Source organism: Cucumis sativus, chromosome 2, assembly GCF_000004075.3.
Source record: "Cucumis sativus cultivar 9930 chromosome 2, Cucumber_9930_V3, whole genome shotgun sequence".
In the NCBI taxonomy this organism is placed as follows: Eukaryota; Viridiplantae; Streptophyta; class Magnoliopsida; order Cucurbitales; family Cucurbitaceae; genus Cucumis; species Cucumis sativus.
Genome location: NC_026656.2, coordinates 388,256 through 407,590, shown reverse-complemented (window position 1 = coordinate 407,590; position 19,335 = coordinate 388,256). Strand labels below are relative to the sequence as shown.

At 29.9% G+C, this 19,335-nt stretch overlaps 2 protein-coding genes across 2 annotated transcripts; both read right to left on the bottom strand.

Annotated features, from left to right (window-relative positions):
* Window positions 1–382: 382 nt before the first annotated feature.
* LOC101205432 (probable polyamine oxidase 5) lies at window positions 383–2,330 on the bottom strand. Its single transcript, XM_004141008.3, has one exon. The coding sequence runs from the start codon at window positions 2,225–2,227 to the stop codon at window positions 620–622; it is 1,608 nt and encodes a 535-aa protein (XP_004141056.1). The 5' UTR covers window positions 2,228–2,330; the 3' UTR covers window positions 383–619.
* A 6,664-nt stretch (window positions 2,331–8,994) lies between these two features.
* Window positions 8,995–10,010, bottom strand: LOC105434536. The gene has a single exon (XM_011650304.2). The coding sequence runs from the start codon at window positions 9,834–9,836 to the stop codon at window positions 9,249–9,251; it is 588 nt and encodes a 195-aa protein (XP_011648606.2). The 5' UTR covers window positions 9,837–10,010; the 3' UTR covers window positions 8,995–9,248.
* Between the last annotated feature and the right edge of the window lie 9,325 nt (window positions 10,011–19,335).

Here is a 19,335-nt window from a genome sequence, read left to right as displayed (position 1 = left end):
AGGGTAAGACTTGAAATAAAAACTTAAATATAAAGATAAAACTAGAATTAATTTAAAATTAAATTAAAAGAAATTGCAACATTAGGAATTAAGTTAGATAGGACAAATATTTAGTCTCAAAACAATTGGTCTATTATATATAAATTTGAAATTTATCTGAATCCGAACAATTCTCAAAAGAAATACAATTTGTTGAACAAAAAGTTTATAATTTGAAAACATATCAAACATTTAATAAAGCTGTATTGAGTTCATAAACCAAATAGTTAAACTTAGGTGTAAATATTAAACCAACACACGAAAAAGAAGAAGAAGAAGAAGAAGAAGAGAGAGAGAGAGAAAAAAGAAATTGTAAGGATGGGGATAGAAGAAAGAAAGGGAATGAAGGTAGTAAAATCAATCAAACTTTGAACTTTAATTCCATGAACAACATCTAAAAGTACCCTTCTTCTTCATCTCTCTCAACTGAAAGCCCACTTTGAGAGAGAAAGAGAGATGAAGTTAATATTGACATCGATCATAATTGGTAGAATCATCTCACAGTAATAATAATAATAATAAATACCATTTTTTCCCATTCTTAAAAACCCAAAAAAAGAAAGAAAAAAGTTTCAGAAATTCAAGTGCAATTGTAATGGTGAAGCAACCTGTTGGCCTCTCTAAGGCCACTGAAATAAGCTCCATGTGTGGTGGAGTAATGAGTTCTATGAGTTGCTTCACCTGCAAACAGAATCTGTAGTAATGGAGATTTTGAAGATTCTTCTGTTCTTGGCAATGGCTCTGCCATGGCGTCCAAATCTTCACCGCTTGATCCTACTGCAACGTATGAGTATGAGCCTAGAAACAGAGGATCGCTGCCCCATTGGCTCTTCAAAACCTGGCTGAAGCTGAATTCAATGTTTCGGTGGCCGTTCATTTTGTTGCAGCAATTGGAATCTGATTCTGAATTTTCGCTTTCGGATTTCTGAATCAGGAAGTTACTGATCGTTGTTGAAACTCCATTGATGATTTCATCATCTTTCAGTTTTTCGAGGTGAAGAGCTTCTTCTCCGGCTAACCAAGATAGCAATAAGGACGAATTTTGGTAGATTGGTCGAAGACTGGTAGTTTTTCTCATCCACCATGGTATTTTTTTCCGCCGGAACTTCGAATCCGGCTGGTGAAAAACGAAATTCAGGCAAGGAAATTGGTGGGTTCTCTTTAAATTGAGGCCGTTTTCGGTGACCGGAGCTAGGCGGAGAAATAGCTTGTTAACAACGCCGAATCCCAGTCGGGAAATCGCCTCCGTTTTGAAGGAGGGTAAGGGAGGGTGAAACAGAGGTGAAGGTGAATCTGGCTGAGTTCCGGCCTTGAGAACTCCGAGTGAAACGGTGACGATTACATGATCGGCCGAGATGTGGGAGCCGTCGGCAAAATGCAACGTCACCGGCGTTGGAATATTCGGAGGATCAAGTTCAGGATGCCATTCGATTTTGGTGACTTTCTTACCCAATTGGACTAAACCAGGAGGAAGAACAGAGGCGATTGATTCGATTACGCTCAAATAGCCTTTGGCGATAGTGATTTCTTCACCAGGGAACATTTGGTACTCACTTTCTGAGATGAAATCTAACGTCGAGAGGTCGCCTGCGGAGGTGTAAGTTCTTTGGTTGTTTTCATACATGGCGAAAATGGCTTCCTCGAGAGATTTTTGGCTCCATTCTTTACACCCATTAACCTCAGTTTCGCCATTTTTAGAAACCCAGTACGAATCGATGCCTTGCTGAAGAAATTCTCCGATGCTCCGTTTGTCGTAATTAGCTTGCTGGAGAATGTCGGAGTCGCCGGTAATTTTTCCCTGAGCGAAATCCATAAGCTTTTGGAAAAGAGTGGAAATGGGGTCGACAGTAGCCGGAGAGAGCTCGATGCCGCCTTCTGCAACTGTGGTAGATTGGCCTGAGTAGCCATCCATGCACTCCCATGACTGGTCGGAGTGAAGAGCACCAATTTGTTCGGCGATTTTATAAATTGGACTGCCGCCGATTCCATGGATCCACGTGGCACCCATCTCAATTCTCTCCCCCATAAACTCAGCCGTGTTAATTCTCCCGCCGATTCTCCCGCCTCCCTCCACTACGGAGATATCAAACAAATCTTTCGAACCCTCCGCCGTGTAGAGCTTATTCGCTGCAGTGAGCCCTGCCATTCCCGCCCCAATAATTACAATTTTCGCCTTCTTTACCACCATTTTTAAAACTAGAAACAAAAAAGAGAGCAAATTTGAAGAAGAAAGAAGATGGAGAAAAAGAAGAAGTGGGTGAGAAAAATGAGTAAGTGAAGAGGGGAACTTATAATAAGGAAATGTGTGGTGTGGTATTTGGGTTGTTCATATTTCTTTTTATAAAATTAATAATTTGAAAACTGAAAGTTAAATTAATTAAAATTGAGTCTAATAAAGACAGGGCTCTACTTTTGTTGGAGTTATTGCTGATATACACCAATTACTTTTTCTTTCTTTCTTTTTTTTTTCCTCCTATGTTTTCTCTTCAACCCCACTCCCATTAACAACATTTCCCACCCAAATGTATTTTTCTTTCTTTAAATCAATCTAATTATTATTTTTCACTGTCTCTCAGAAAAATCCAAGATTCAATGACAATATAACATAATATTATTCTTATTTTTTAATACATTTCAATTATTGTGTGAACAAATGTACTTTTCTTCTTATCTCTCCACCCATTAGGATATCATCATTTCTTGCCTTAACACACACACACACACACACATGTTTCCCCTTTCTTTCTCTTTTAATACCTAACATAATACAGATATACATTACGTATTTCTTACACTAGTAGAAAAATACTAAACAAAATTCACGACCCACTTGAATTTCAAAAGTGTTACAATACTACTTTTTTAACACATAAAATAATTAACAAGAGGATTAATGTGATCAAGCTTATAGTTCTTTTAATTGAGATAATTTGTATCTATTTACAATCTTCGTAATCCTTATGTTTTTTTTTAGCTTTTTCAATTTAAAATTAATTATACATTAGAAATTTTGTAAAAACTCAACAAACACTCTTACATACAATTTTGTTAGGGATATGTTAGAGTTGAATTCATTATTAGAAATTTGATTAAGTAAAAACTGGTTTAGAATGAGTACTTGGCTTCAATCACATTGAGTCTACTTTTTTTTTCTTATTCTTTTATTGCTAAATAAAGCAACCATTTCTTACTAACCAACATTCAATAAAAATGACATAAATTAAAGAGAAAAGGAAAACAAATAAATTAGAATTGATTTGATTTCATAATTTGGTTACCAAAGATGGAAAAGCAAATAACATAAAATAGGGATGCCAAATAGGAACCCTAAAGTGATTATGTTAATGGAAATGTGGCAATGGCATGTGCTTTTGCATACTAAATAATCTCCTTTCATATTTGTTTGTTTCTTAATTTTCATTTTCATTTTTTTAAATTTAATTTTTTTACAATAATTTTTATCTTATAATAGAGTTTGAAAATTATGTTTATAGGCTCAATTTTTTTTTATAAAAAAAATCACATATAAATTGCTACCCACTCATTTCATCATTTTTAAAATTTTGATTTTATTACTTGAAATTTGAATTGTATGATAACAAGTACAAATTTTAGTGGTAATTAATCTAAAAAACCATCTTAATTAATCAAATTTTCTACTCAAAACTTTATTTTGTGTCTAATCAAAATTATTAAGATAGTTGAATATACCACGTGTAAAAGTAAAAAAACTTATAAAAAAAAATTTGAATGTGAATTATATATATATATATATATATATATATATAGAAGTAATTTCCATAATTCATCTGCCTAAGTTAATTAGATTTTGGAAGTATACGGCACAAAAAGATTTCCAAAGCAAAAAAGTTTTGAAGATTTTCACTTTCCCAAAGAGAATTGGATACGTTAAAGGAGATCAAAAGTAAAAGTGTTTCATAAACGTATGCCTTCACCTATTTCCAAAATGAATAATACCCTCTAGCTTTTATTTATTTATTTAACTTCTATTCTTCAAACAATGTTAACATCAAAACTACAGGAATCAATTAATTTGAAAATATAATTAAGGACAAAAAAGAAAAGTATGGTGAAATCTAAAGGATGTGCTGAGTGAAAATGTGTAGAAGATAGATATAAAAAATCTATGTAGTCTACATCTTTGATTAAAGTGGAGGTAGATTTATCAACTTTTTTGATATGTCTAATCAAATGTTATGATAGAAGAGTATGGATTATTGATTTGCTATAAAGTTAACCATATTTATAATTCTTTTTTGAGACACCATCATCATTCAAAACTTACTTTTCCCAATTCCATGATCCGGCCATCACTCACATTTTTAATAACATAATTATATATATTCATTCCTTTGTACCTATGGTACCTATATAGTTATATGATATATCATAGTGCTTTCTTTTATGTTTAAAATTTGCTTAATTTTAATCACTTAATAAAATGATATCATATGTGAATTTTGAAACTAGAGGTAGAATAACATAAGGGCAACAAAAAAAAGATCATATTGGCCGATAGAGTATGGGTTTGGTCAGCCAAGATTGAGAAAGAGACGAAACCCTAACGTGTATTGATAATAATGTTGAGTCAGTCAATCTCTCGACCCAAGGAAAACCTACACCCAGGTGGTTCAAAAAGAAGCTCTAATAAAACAAAGAATGATAAATATAGTGGGTAAAATAAGCTCAAGGAAAAGGGTTAACGATCGAAACACACCATGACTTATTTGGACCTTGGGTAGATGATGGTATGGATTGAAAGTCCAAATACACTTCCTTAGCATCGACCTTAATCAAAGATAAAGTCAAGTTGAGGTTGAGGCTGACCTCCTCCATTTGACACGCTCTAGCCCTCTAGGATTAGTACATTCATGTCATTATCCTACTTAGACAAAGATCCTGACAACCTTATATCAAATTCCATACAAATACATAATTATAATTTCATTCCCTATTCTATAATTAGTATTTTTTTTTTCTTTGTTTTGTAAGTCTTTCTCCTCGAATTATAAATTCAAAGTTGATGTCCGTAGAAGGTTAGGTGCGATTTCTCTTCACCAGAATTTGACATCGACAACATACATAATTAAGGTTTTATTTGTTTGTAGTGCGACAAAATTGTATATATATATATATTTTTTCATTGTTGACATCTTTTTAAAAGAAGAAAAAATGTTTGAAAAATGGAAATCTAAATCTTCCTTTTAAGATAGAAACTAAATCTTCTTTAAAGGAAGTGAAAGATTGTGTTAAATAGAAATTCATGGTGACACCTTAGAGATAGAGATGGGAAGAGATACAAACAAAGAAGGTTGGCTTTCTTTTTCAGAATGGCCAAGTCGTTTTTGTGTGAGAGAGAAAATCACAACAAATGTAATTAAATAATGAAAAATCTTGTGAGAATCTACACTAAAATAAAAAGGCATTAGCAAGTCAACTAACACTCCCAAAAATTGATATAAATGTGTAAGTTTAGGGAAGCTAATTATTAATTAGCATTAATTATCCAATTAGTTTATTGGGAACAAAATTGTCATTACTAGATGCACCATTACCAAAGCTTTAGTCAATATCTAAACCTCTCAATACTTTGGTCAAATCTTTTATTTAATTACATAATTGATTAATCTTACAATATAATTATATAACATAAATTAAACCCACATCATTAGGAGGGTAATTGAATGATAGGCAATATAGGTAGTCAATTGACTTGAAATATATTTTTAATAAAAGTGATCACTCCAATATGTATTTAATTTTATATTATGAGAAGAAAAAAAAGTTTAATGGTTGTTGTTGTTGTTTTTTTTTTTAATATATATTATTATTATATAAAATGAGATAATGCAATGAACGGTAAAATAAAAGAAAAAGGATAAATGTTTAAATGTTTAAATTAAAGAAAAAAGATAGGGTCCATACTCATGATTAAAATGCAAATGTATTATTTGAAATCACCTTTAAAAAGGTTGGTCTTTACAAAGAAAAGGTTGATAGGAAAACGATGGGAGTGAGATATGGGGGCACAAAAGCATTGATGGCTTCCCCTTTTCTCTTTCTCTTTTTCTCCCCATCACAAAACAAATTATATATATATATATATATATATGTACATTCTTCATTCGTTCGTTGTGGTTATCGATATTACTTTAAATCTCGCTTCTTCTTTTGCCCTTTTTTCCATTCATTTTTTACTCTCTTTCAATACCCTTAAACTTATATTTTATGTATTAGAACTTGATTCAAAGTCACATTACATATATATATATATATATAATTTTTGTAGTTGCGTTTTGTTTGTGTCTTGTCTTTAATTTATAAGACCTCAATTAGATTCTCTAGTGTAAAAATGTACAAATGAATCAAAATGTATGTCAATATTAGAACACTTCCGAGACATCTAGAAAAAATTATTTTTTCAATTCTTCAATATCAAAGAATGTATTCATTTGGTTATTGAATTTTCTAACATGCTGTTTGAGTCTTCTAAATTTTTAGAATAATTGGGTTTGATATATAAGCTTTAAAAGGTAGGTTTTGATCCCTAAATTCTTATAATCTAACATTAAGAGGTCCCTGCAAACAAAAATTTATTAGTATGTTTAAAATTAACTTATTTTGTATATTTTTGAAAAGTCAAACACTCCTTTTCTTCCCAACTTGGATTTAGGAAACTAACAAATAATTTTTCCGAAGATTTATATGAATCATATGAATCACAATTAAGCCATGTGTAAAATGAAATCAAAAGGCAATTATTGCTTTATCTAACTTCTATATCTTATTCTACTCCATACAAAATTATCTTATTATAGAATTTTTTGTAAATATTTCCATTGATTTAGCTATATTTAAATTCATCCCAATTTAGAAAATCAATTAGAGTAGATTGAATAAATAATTTCTTAAGATTAGGACAAAATTTTAATTTTTTTTTAGAAGTTCGTCTTTGTCAAGACATTTTGTTGGCAAATCTGCTGGAAACTGTGGGTCCGAAGTGTTAAGCCCATTACTTAATTGGTGGACTCATGGGCTTTTGTACAAATTTAGTTCGGCCCAAACCTAACTCATTCCAATCGGTGAACGTCAAATTAAAACTTTAGTTTTTAGTTTTAGAATTTACCCTCTTTTTTCTTTTCTGAGGAGAATTATTTCGAGCTCTTTTTAAAATCTCTTGTTAATAGGTATTTTTCTAATTTCCTATGAACCTAAAAAAAAGAGTTGGTAGCAATAGGACGGCTTCAATTGAAGTTGGAGATGAGCTATAAACTTGAAGGTTCGAGTTTTAGTTCATGGACATCATAATTAATTGATTTCATTATAACTACTCTATATTAAATATGTACTTACTCCTCACTTTTTCTCTTTATTCAAATTTAGTAGAATATGCTAACTACCAAACTAATTTAAATATAGTTATCTATTTCGAATTCAGTTAATTGTATTAAAACAACTATAAGATTTTTTTGACAAATATTTTTTCTGTATATGTATATTGGTGCAATTTAATTTGATAGTAGCCCAGGCAAAATCAGAACTCACAAGAGAGCCCAAATTAAAGGAGAACTAATGAGGTTGCATAGAACAAAAATAAAGCCTTCAAGGTTGATTGAGTTAGAATGGAATAGTTAATTTGAAATAAATGAATAGCCACCCTAGAGTACACAATATCCTAATTCATAATTCCTACCTATAATAATAATAATAATAATAAAGAAACACGAGAAACTCGGGGAGAAATAAAAATATTATTTATTATAATATAAGGGGTTTTGGTTTTTTGGGCGTCTCTTTCACTGTCAGCTTCCGCCCTCCATGAAATCATATCATAATGACCCCTCCTTTTCTTTTCTTTTCATTCCCTTTTTTATTTTTAATTCTTCATTTTCCAACTACTTTCCTTCTTTCCTTTTTCAAAAAACAAAACAATTTTCGTCCTTCCTTTCTTTCAAAAATACAATTCCAATATCTTTTTATTTCATCATTCAATTTTCAGTTTCCTTTAAACTTTTATATATTTAACTCCATTTTTTAAAAATTAAATACGTTAATATTAATATTTATGAATAAATTTAAATTAACTATGAATGTAAAATTTTAAATTCAATCTAACCAAGTGAACTTCATTAATCATACTTCTTTTCTTTCTATAATAATGAATATCTAATACGATGTTTTGTTAGAAAAAAAAATTATATAGTGCATTTAAGAAAAATCTTTAATTCCTTTTCTAAAACATTAGACGATGTTTGAAAAATTAAATAATAAGTAAGATAATTGAGAAAAGAAGGGATTGAATAATTAAAACCAAAATTAAAATGGGATTTCAAAGGATCTAAACAATGGAAATATATGGTTGGGTAAGAGAATGAAATTGATATTACAAAACTGATTTAAATTAAAATTTAGAACAAACTCATTCCATTATTCTTTCCTCCCATGTATATTCTAAAATTATTTAGAAGTTGTGAGATTGTAGTGTATAAATAAAGAAATTAGTTTTAGATTTTCTTGTATTTTTTTTTATAGGCTACTATATATATAATACTCATAATATGGGTAGAACTATATAATAATATTAGTTTGTGTAAAACGATTAATAAATTGTAAAATTTTGTTATATTTTAAGTTGTTTGGGTGTGTTTAAAAAACAGAGGTTTAAATTTTAAAATAAAAAAATACAGAGAAATTAGTATGGGTATATAAAGAAATAATCTTATTTTAAAAAATGGTGTAGAATTTAGAAAAAAAGAAAATAATGGGAAAAGTATAGGAATAAATACAAATATTTAAAGACCCTAAAAACTAGAAAGATTTTATAAAAGGTTGATGTCAAAGTTGTATTGATTATTTGGCTTTATGGAGTATTTATTCATTATAATAATCCACAGCATGTTGAACTCATTTCAAATTTGTAAGACGCCATGAATACGACAAATCGAACAATGGGATTTGTAGGAAATAGAAAAGGAAGAAAATAGGAAAACGACAAGTAGTTTTTCATTTCCATTCAAATTTCTATCATCTTACTAACTCTGTGTATATTCTCTCTATTAACAATGTTAACCCCCAAAATTACATCTCCATCCTTACCTCTTTCTTCTTCTTCTTCTTCTTCTACTTCTTCAAAACCCCTAACCCTAACCCTAACCATTTCCGTTTTGTCATCCACTGTTTCAGAACATCTATTCTTCGTCGCCGATGAACCTCGCTAAATCATCTTCATCCCAACTCATGATTCCCTCCGATACACCCGACACTTCCTCTTCCTCCTTCATCAACCTCTCCTCGCTCCACATCTTCCATTTATCGACAGTTTCACAATCGATTTCCATCACTTTAATCCTCGCTCCGTTCATGTCCACGCTCGCCATCATCGACGAGTCCGATTCAGAGAAAGATGAACCGCAACTCTCTTCGTTTCCGTTGATAGTCACGTACGAGGAAGACGATTGAAAAACCACCGCCGATGAGTACGGATCCTCGATGAACTTCACTTTCTCCTCCACCGGACGGCTTTTCTCCTCGTCATCCAGAAGCATCATGAGTTCGCCTACTGTCTCATCTTCCAACGAAATCCAAGCCAGAATGTCATCGTCCATATCCTCCGTCTTCTCCGTGGACGCCTCGGTTCGAACAAAGTCATGGGTCTTCCGCGATTCCTCCATGAGTGAGAGAGAAAGAGCGTCGGGTGTGGCGAATATATATATTCGAAAAAGTGACGAGGCGAAAATACAAAGCTGGGGTTTGTTAGAGGTTGTTTGTTTTTTCATTTTATAACAATTGTGATATCATCCGATGCAGCGTGTAAAACGTCGAAACAATCCTGACCATTGGTTTCATGGGTCCCACCGTCTGATACCACAAGAGCCATTCGATGCACTAAACTATCGCTTTTAATGGAAATTCAAAACGATAAAGATTGACAAAGAAAGAAAACCAATATTGGTAATGCTATATTATGGTAGTACATTTATTACAAAACTATATCCAAATATATCCTCTTCTTTTGGAGGGGGCCAATTTATAACTTAATTTCACTCTACTTCAACTTGCATTTGTGAGGGTGTTTCGTTTGTAGTGTTATAATAAAAAAGAAAAAAAAGAAAAAAAATGAAATTAGAAGGTTAATATTAAAAAAGATTTAAGTAGAAAAGGGAAAAGAGAATATTGGAGTGATAAGGATGATTGGATGGGAGTGGAGTGAAGTGGGATTTAAAAATAGGGAAAAACGATAGAAAGTAATATAGAGAGGAATGAGGAAGAAGAAGGGATGGTAGAGTGGACACGTGGGAGGGGAAGATGAGGTGTGAAGTGGAAATTAAAATAGGACGAGGGATGAGGATGGTGGGAGAGATGGAAAGTCGAAAATGGGGCGGAAGGGGAAGAAAGAGGAGAAGAGTGGTCAAAGGAGAAAAGGGTGAGGATGAGTAAAAGGAATGAGGAGGAGTAGAGTAGGGTTATGTGGCGGCGAACATTAATGAAGGAAAAGGGTGAGAGTACGGCTATGGTATGTGACAGCTACGCTTCCCCCCTATTTCCACACACACTACACTACTCTTTGTCTCACTTTCCACTATTCCTTTTTTCTTTTTCTCATATCAATTACTTTTTCTTTTTAAAATATAACCAAATTTTCAAACACACACATGTTATTGATGTCAATTATTTAAAATCGTCCCTTTCAATCTGTTTATTTTTGCAATAACATAGAAAAACACTTTTTCTTTTTAACTAAAATTTTAAAATATATCACTCATACATTTTCTTCCACTTTTTAAATAATACTATTTTGGTTTAGACTAAAGTTTGAAATTCGAAAGCTTTTTTTTTATTATTATTGTGATTATGATAATGCCTATTATTTTCCATCTCCTAGCTTTTGAAAATTTCATCAATATTTTTCTCATAACCTATTTAGAAACCAAAACTCTCTTATTCATAAATAAGTATTATTAAACTTTTATAATTAAGGATATATATTTTTAAAATGGGTTTTTCTACCGAAAGCAAGGCCCATCTGACGGACCAGGACAAAATGGGCTTTGACCCAAAATGGAACTTCTCTAACCATTTTGTATCAGATCAAGCGAAGCCTATAAACAAGATTGCTTTTCTCTTTCGCTCGGCCACGTTATGGGCCAAGAACACCTAAAATTAGGCCCACGTTTATTTATTTATAATTATAAATGTACCATTTTCTCTCTCTCTCTCTCTCTATATATATATATATAATAAAACATACTTTTTTTAATGATGCTTGGAGTGGTATCAACCCCTAGGGTTTGTTTATTTATCAACTTCGATCTCGTAGGTACTGCCATTATCTATTTCGTTTTCAACCATTAAAACAGGTGTGGAGGAGTTAGAGAGCATTTTTACGTTTAAAAAGAACTATAGAAAATTAGTGAGGTTCTCGATAGGATTGAAATATGAAAGAGAGGTTCGACAAATAAAAATCAATATTGGTTTGGAGAGGAAAAAATTAAACATTCAAGGGCTAAAACACAAATTTTGTTAGATTGTCACACTCTTAAGGTTTTTAAATCACCAATTGACTCATGAATTTAAATTTATAGATGATGGTAAATTTAATGTAATATCTAATATATACCTCAGTTTATATTATTCTTTGACACTTTTTTGGGTCCCAAATTTGAATCTATGCATGTAGGGAGTTCGTGGTATGTTTTGATAGTGATCGATCACATTTGATTTTTTTTTACCATTTTAGTATTGGTGGACTTTTCGTCACCTTGTTGGACTCAACCTATGAGTTATGGGGCATATTCGACATGAACGTATCATTGCATATGAACTTTCATACGGAAATCAAGTAAAAGAACAACTTCACACATTTTTTCAAAAAATTGGGGCCACAAACAAGACTATTATTATAGAAAACTTTTATTTGTATATATATTTCAAATAGTGTATTGGTCAACTACAAGCTTATGTTTATTGTGTTATGTAAAACATGTTGCATTATTTAACAAGTCAAAACGTGAAAAATGACCCACCAAACTCCAATTCGTCACACATAATTCGTCTAAGACGGAACATTCAATATTTACTATTGAACTCATGACATTATTGTAAGCACCCATTTCATACTATATCTACAAGAGTTAGAATGATTTCGACAAATAAATTTACATTACAAACTTTCAATTTCATCGAATTAAACTCTATATTATTAGTTAATTAAAACATTGCAATTGCTTCCTTTCTACTCAGATGGTACCAATTTAACCTACTAACTTTAACATAGCTGTAAGAACTTCAACAAACTTACTAATGATAACGATATTAAGTCTTACAAAAAAATTTAGTTTGATTAGTGTACAAGTTAACTACTGTATGTATATTGTGTGCATGTGTGTTTAATAATTTCTTGAAAGCATGTTGACAAACATGATCAGCAAAAGAAATTAGTAGAGTAAGAATTGTAACACTATCTTAATACTTGGGACAACGAACAACATAACAACATTATATAATCAATGACATATTATATTCTTCCAATCTTTGAGAATTATCAAACAGAAAGAATATTAATTTTAATAATAATGTGAAGCACAAACTAAAAATATTATCTTTCCTCTCTCGTTAGTATGTTCATATATATGATTTTAGTTTAACCATTATCACTAATCAACGTAATGATTTTGATCCTTTGGAGACTTAAGAGCAGGAGATAAGAGTTTGTTTGGGAAAATGTATGAAAGAGAAAAGGAAACGAGAAGAACTAGATTGACATATAGTATTGCATATAGGGTAGACATAATATATGGACAAAACCATGACAAGATCTTGAGCTTATCCTTTTAAATTAAAAGGAAGAAGAAAAATGAGATTAAAATAATTGAAATTGGGGAACATAAATAAAGTATATATTGTTTTACATTGACCTTATAGTGTGTAATATCAAATCAAGAGTAGGAATTGATGGGATTGGTTTATATAAATTAAATATATATAGGAGATTAATGAAGATGTATTAATTAAATTAATTATTAATTTTAGGGGAGGGTATACAGTTAATGAAAGTAAAAGGAAGGTTAATGTGTCCCAATTCACATGGAAGGTTTAGAAATTAATATGGGACAAGGAGACATCCTTAGAAACTCATCACCTTCTTTTCCTTTTCTAAAAAGAGAAAAGAAAACATTGATTAGAACTCCATTTGGATTCACTTGTTCCCATGTTTTTTTTTTCTTTTCTCTTCTCCAAATCATTATTCATTTTTTCAAATAACTAAAATTGTTTGTCTTAGGCATATACATAATCTATCTATAAAGATTGTGAACATATAAGAATCATAGTTCTAACTTCTAGTGACAACATTTCAACTTATAGAAAGAAACGCATGTTGTTCTTATCATGGTCTAATGTACACAAAAATTGGGAAAAATATAAAATAGATTGAAAATATAAAATGGTTAATTAAGCTATATTATAATGCATTTTTAGAGAAATATGATATTAAAATGTTGATTAAAGTATCTTTTTCGTCTTTCCTTATATTTTCAATCAAAATTTTAAACATGCTTTTCCAAATTTATAGTAAAAATACCATAATAACATGATACTCTAACAACTTAATTGAAAATGCATAGTCTAAGATGAAGAAATTAGTTTAATATATATGGATAAAATCTCTTATAATAGACTGAAAACCATGCAACGTGCTCTATGCTACAACACATGAAAAGAGAGTTTAATTTTTTTTTTTCACAAAAGACTATAAAATTTGTATTGTCAAAACACATATAAAAACAGGCAGTCATTTCAAAGCATATTATATATATATGATTCTATAATTAATTAGAAATTTTAATTGTATTATTAAACCCATTAATCTTATTATATACCATAAAATTTAACAAAATTAAGAAAAAAAGATAAAGAAAAACAATGTATTTTTATTTGGTGTTTTATCAATCACTGTTATGTTTCATTGTTTATAGCATTTGTTCCCAAATTCGAATGCATGTTTTGGACAGTTCCCTCCGACATCACATATTCTATTGCTCCTAACCAATACCAAACATAATAGTACCCCTTTCCTCTAATTCACCTCTACATTAAACGAATCTAGGTTTTTTGACTGTAAATTTTACGTTCCATTCATGTCTATTCAATAACTATTCGATAACTATTTCGTTTTTCATTTTATAAATATGCCTAAGATTCGTTTTATTTCAATCTTAAAGCATCTTTGTCTGGTTTGAATCAGATATTCGAATTGACGTTTGTGAACTCTGTTATTTAAGATAAATTTGGATGATAATAAACCACTAATTCATCTAAACGCTTAAGTTAGTGGTTGAAGACAAATTCAATTATGTATCTCGAAATATTTGAAAGTTCCAACAAGTGAAAATCAATTTCAATTGGGAAGAAAACGACAATGCATAGCTTGAACACGGGACCATATGCTCTAATACCATATTAAACCACAAATTCATTCAAAAACTTAAACTAGTGGTTGAAGGTAAATTTAATTATGTATCTCTAACAGATGACATCCATCTACGTCAATCTATACCATCGTCAAATTTTATTTATCATCGACATGTGTTTTAGAAGTCAGAGTCTTTCATTAACGCAACTTTAATTTTTCTTTCATTTTTAAAGAAAAAAAAAAGGAAAAAGATAAAAAAAAAAATAAACAAATGGGGTAAATTTTTGAAGTCTGCCTCAAAGATTTTCTATAGTTTTATTTAAGAATTGAAAGAGAACAAATAAATGTCATTTCATCAGAAGGGAAGAAAAAGACAGTGATATGCTAAGTTACTATACATAATATCAGTCTTTGTCTTTGTTATAGCAATTGATTTGAGTGTTCTTTTTGTTGTTATGTAAAGGCATTTTGATATTTGAAAAGATTTTATGATATCAGTCTGATCTAGATTTTTGCTAACTTATTACTATTACTTTTGTCCCAATTTTGGCCAACATATTACACCATTTTCGACTTTTCACGAAAAGCGTAATGTAATGTGTGTATATCTAATTCAATTTTCAATTTTAAGGAGGAAATTACGTGGAGACTCACAACTTGCTTTCTTTTCAGTCTTCTTTCGAGTTTTTCTAAGTTGAGTTGAGTAATAGATCTTTGCATTAAGTGAGATGTTTGCAAACATATTGCACCATGATGCGTAAGTTTGTATATATAAATATTTAGTTTTGCTGAACACAGAGACAAGAAGAAAGATTAGATTTCACAAATTGGAGATTTTACTTATTCTCCTTTTTGGAATTATCGAATCTCGCTCAAAGTTTTCAGGCGGTGTTGATCTTGGTTCAAACTTTAATACATTAACATTTTCTTTTAATTGAGACGAACTCTCTCCTTTTGAAACCTTCTAGATTTAGATTTACCTCTGAACTTTGAATCTCGTCTAAGAACCCTCAATTTTTTTAACTAGTAATTCATTTAAAGAAAATAGTTTAATTTATTAGTGTCTATCACGTAAACCGAAGTTATATATCTTAATCTATATCACAATTTGTATATATCATGAAACAAAAAATAAAGTTTTATTATATTTATAAGCATGTTAACTCATTTTTCTATATTAAAAAACATTTCCTTACAAGTATTCTTCAAACTCCAAACTATATTAGTCCAAAACAACAAACTAATTAAACCAACACATGAGCCTATGTCAGTACACTTCCTCTCCCTTGAAATCAGTGTTTTGATCTCCAACATATTCCTGAAATTATTGCATATATATATATATACACACACACACTAAAGAAAAATCCTAATTTGAAGGACATTTTTATGAACAAGAATGACCACTAAGAATAGGTTATGCATCCCTACACTATCTATGGAAAATCAATTTCATATTTCGTTGAAGATGGTGAAAATCTACTGAGAAAACAAAAACAAAACTAATACTGTATTAAATTAGTTTAATATTTTTAAAAATTTAACAAAAAGGATTGAAATTAAAATAATATCAAGGTATATATTTACATATACATGAGACAAAATTAAGAGAGAAACATTAAATAAAGTACAGATATATATATATATATATGATACTGACAACTCATATACATATACATGGATCTATTTCTAATTCTAAATAAGACTGCATGGGGTGCTATATATAATATAAAATGGATTATTCACGAACTACTTAATACTGTTAAATTATGTAAAAACTTAGAAGTAGTAGAATATAATTGTGATCAAGTGAGAAATGAGAAGAAAAAAAAAGAGTTGTAAATGAAAGTGGAAAAAGTATAGAGGGGACAAAAGTGATGGGGATAGATAGAAGAAAATGAGTACTTTATGAGAAACTTGATACCAAAAAAATCATGCAGTGATTCTCTCTGTGTCCCTGCCTCTCCCTATGTCACTGGGACCAACAATCCCCCCTTTCATTTTTCTCTATTAAATCTTGTTCATTCTTTTCAACATGTTTCTTCATTCATTCCTTATATGTTAAGGATTAAATCTACTGTTAAGGATTAAAGTAAGAAAAATAGTATTTTAGAAGATACGTACGTTGACAATAACTTCGTTTATAACCAATTAGATTCAATAAATGAAATAATTTGATGTAAATCTAGTTGTATACCTCTCATTTAAATCGTTCAATCATAAATAGTTTGATGGCACACTTTCTCCTTTCATAAACATATATATATATTATTCTTTTTTTTCTTCATATATTCACTTTTCAAAACTAAAATAAATCATAGAGTTTACTTTTTGATTTATTGGTTTGATGCGAGTTGGAAATACGAACGTAATCTTACATAATTATTGAAATAGTGTGTAAGAGACATTGTTTTTATAATAATCAAATCGGTATCTTTGTTGATAAAATTTGTTGGTATAGACACAAATCATATATGCTCTCAAAATATACAACATCATATATCATGGTAGGGAATCGTCCAGAAAAACCCTAATTCAACAACTTGTTGATACATTTTATATTAAATATTAAGTAAATAACAACCGTATACTTACCTTGAATGCATTGTAAGATTAATAAATACATCTTAAGACATACCAAAGTATTTTTTTTATTTGTCACGTGTGACTATACGTCTTTTCTAGTGAAGAAAGTAAGAGCATATGGGGTAAGGCAGCACCCAGCCAAGCAGCCAACTTGCCCAACTGGACCCTCCCCTTTCTTTCTTTCTTCCTATATTTTCTATACATTCATAATTCTAAAACATACTCTCTTTTTTTTTTATGATTATTATTGAAATTTTCTATGTGATAAGAGATTCAATTTTTTGCGTGTTGCAGTTCCTTTTAATTTACAAGTTTTCTTACTTAATTATTAGAAGGTTGATAATATTAGTTGGGCACTGTTCTATATTCTTAATTAAGATTTTCTATTCTTTTTCAATTGGTTTCTTGGCTTTAATGAAATTCATAAATGAAAGCATGTTTTATCTTGTTCTTAATTTGGTTCATTGAGGATTGCACAAAATTACGCACACATAGACTCTATCAAACGAAGATAAACTAAACTATTATTATCATCATCATTAATTAGTTATGTTGTTTTTATATTAAAGAACAAAAAGAGAGAGGAGAAAGTTGTTGAAATAATTTGTGATAATGTGCTAATATTTGAAATAATGATAAGAAAAAATTGAAAAGAAGAAGAGAAAAAATTGACGGTGGGTTATTGGACCACGTGATGTTGTTGTAGGCTGGCTGGCAGTGTGGCATTGCCTTGCCCTTTCCCTTTGTCATTCCCATCAAGATTTCGGTATCTCAAATCAAAATAAAATAAAAACTCTATATATATATATATATATATATATATATATGCTTCTCTCTCAAATCAAATAATGCAATACAAGATTCTCAACCATATTATTATTATTTATTGTTGTTGTTGTTATTATTTATTTTGGACCGAGTCACTCCCTGCCCTACGGACAAACCAAATCCCCTATGTTTTACTTAAATTATTGACCTAAACATATTCATCTTTTAGCCTATATTAATCTCCCCAAATTATTCCAATTTCAATTTTGGTTATGTCATGTATCTAAATTATGGAAAAGAAAACTGTTTCAATTCTTGTTGAGCTAAACTTTGTTAAGAATGTTATGTTATGTATTGATCAATAATATAGATACCAACAAGTAATAGAACTCTTGAATTTGTGATATAATGTGTAGGCTAAGTAAGGTAGTGGAAAATGATTTTTGAGATTTTACTAACTTATGAGGACAATACAACATATTTAACAAACTAAAATTAAACATAGGCTAAGAGTTATAAAATAGAGAGACATATCTATAAGTCATATATCACTTTCAATTACTGTTTTTTTCCCCTCATATGTGACATTGTAGTATTTTTTTTAAAAAAAAAAAACAGTAGGTAAATATGGATACAAGGTAGAGTAGAATTAAAATGTAATATCTAAAGAATAAATTAATTGAGTCCAAGTTCTCTTATGGTAGGCCAAAAGTGGAAAAAGACAACATCAAATATTTTAAAAAGTTAATTATAATTATTCAGCTGGAAAGCTAGTAATTATAAAGGGAAAGAAAAAAAGATATATATGCACATGTGGGTAGCTAGGGTTTTTGCCTTTTTGTTCAAAGGTGTTTAATTAGTAGATGGAGATTATATGTACCATTTTTATTTAATGAAGAAACTTGAATTTGTTTAGGGTTCTGTTAATAAAATTAATACTTTTAGAGGGTGGGAGATGAGCAACTTTACCATTTAATTTCTTTTTGTTAGGTTGAAAACATAAAACAAAGTCACTATTTGGGCATGTGGGGGAAGCCATTGCTTAGTTGTTTTAATGAAGATTGCCAGCAATTTATATCATTTGTTGGTCTTTTTGAATATATCACAATTTTCAATTCAAACATTTCTCCATCTCTTTTTTTCTTACTCCTGCTCTGATTCAATTTTGGAAAAATGGACATTTTTATGTTTGGTTTAAAAACCTCTTATTTAAAAAATAGATGTATTTGGTCCTTTTAGGTTTTAGGGTTTCTTTTCTCGATAAATCCTTTAGGATTTTAATAATATGCTTAAAAGATGGTTGAATTAGAAAAACATTTAGAGAGATAATTTTTAAAAAGTATTTTCATTTAAAATACCATATGATTATTTAAAATAATGATAAAAAATTGAAGGGTGTTTTAAACATATTTTTAAAGATTAAGAAAAAAGTATATTTTAAAAATTGAGGGACTAAGCACACTTTTAGAGACTAATTAAAAAAATAGTTTAATTTTTCCGTCTAGAATATT

Bases quoted from the DNA above. Each gene is read 5' to 3' on its own strand.
- LOC101205432 (XM_004141008.3), bottom strand. From the start codon at position 2,227: ATGGTGGTAAAGAAGGCGAAAATTGTAATTATTGGGGCGGGAATGGCA.
- LOC105434536 (XM_011650304.2), bottom strand. From the start codon at position 9,836: ATGAAAAAACAAACAACCTCTAACAAACCCCAGCTTTGTATTTTCGCC.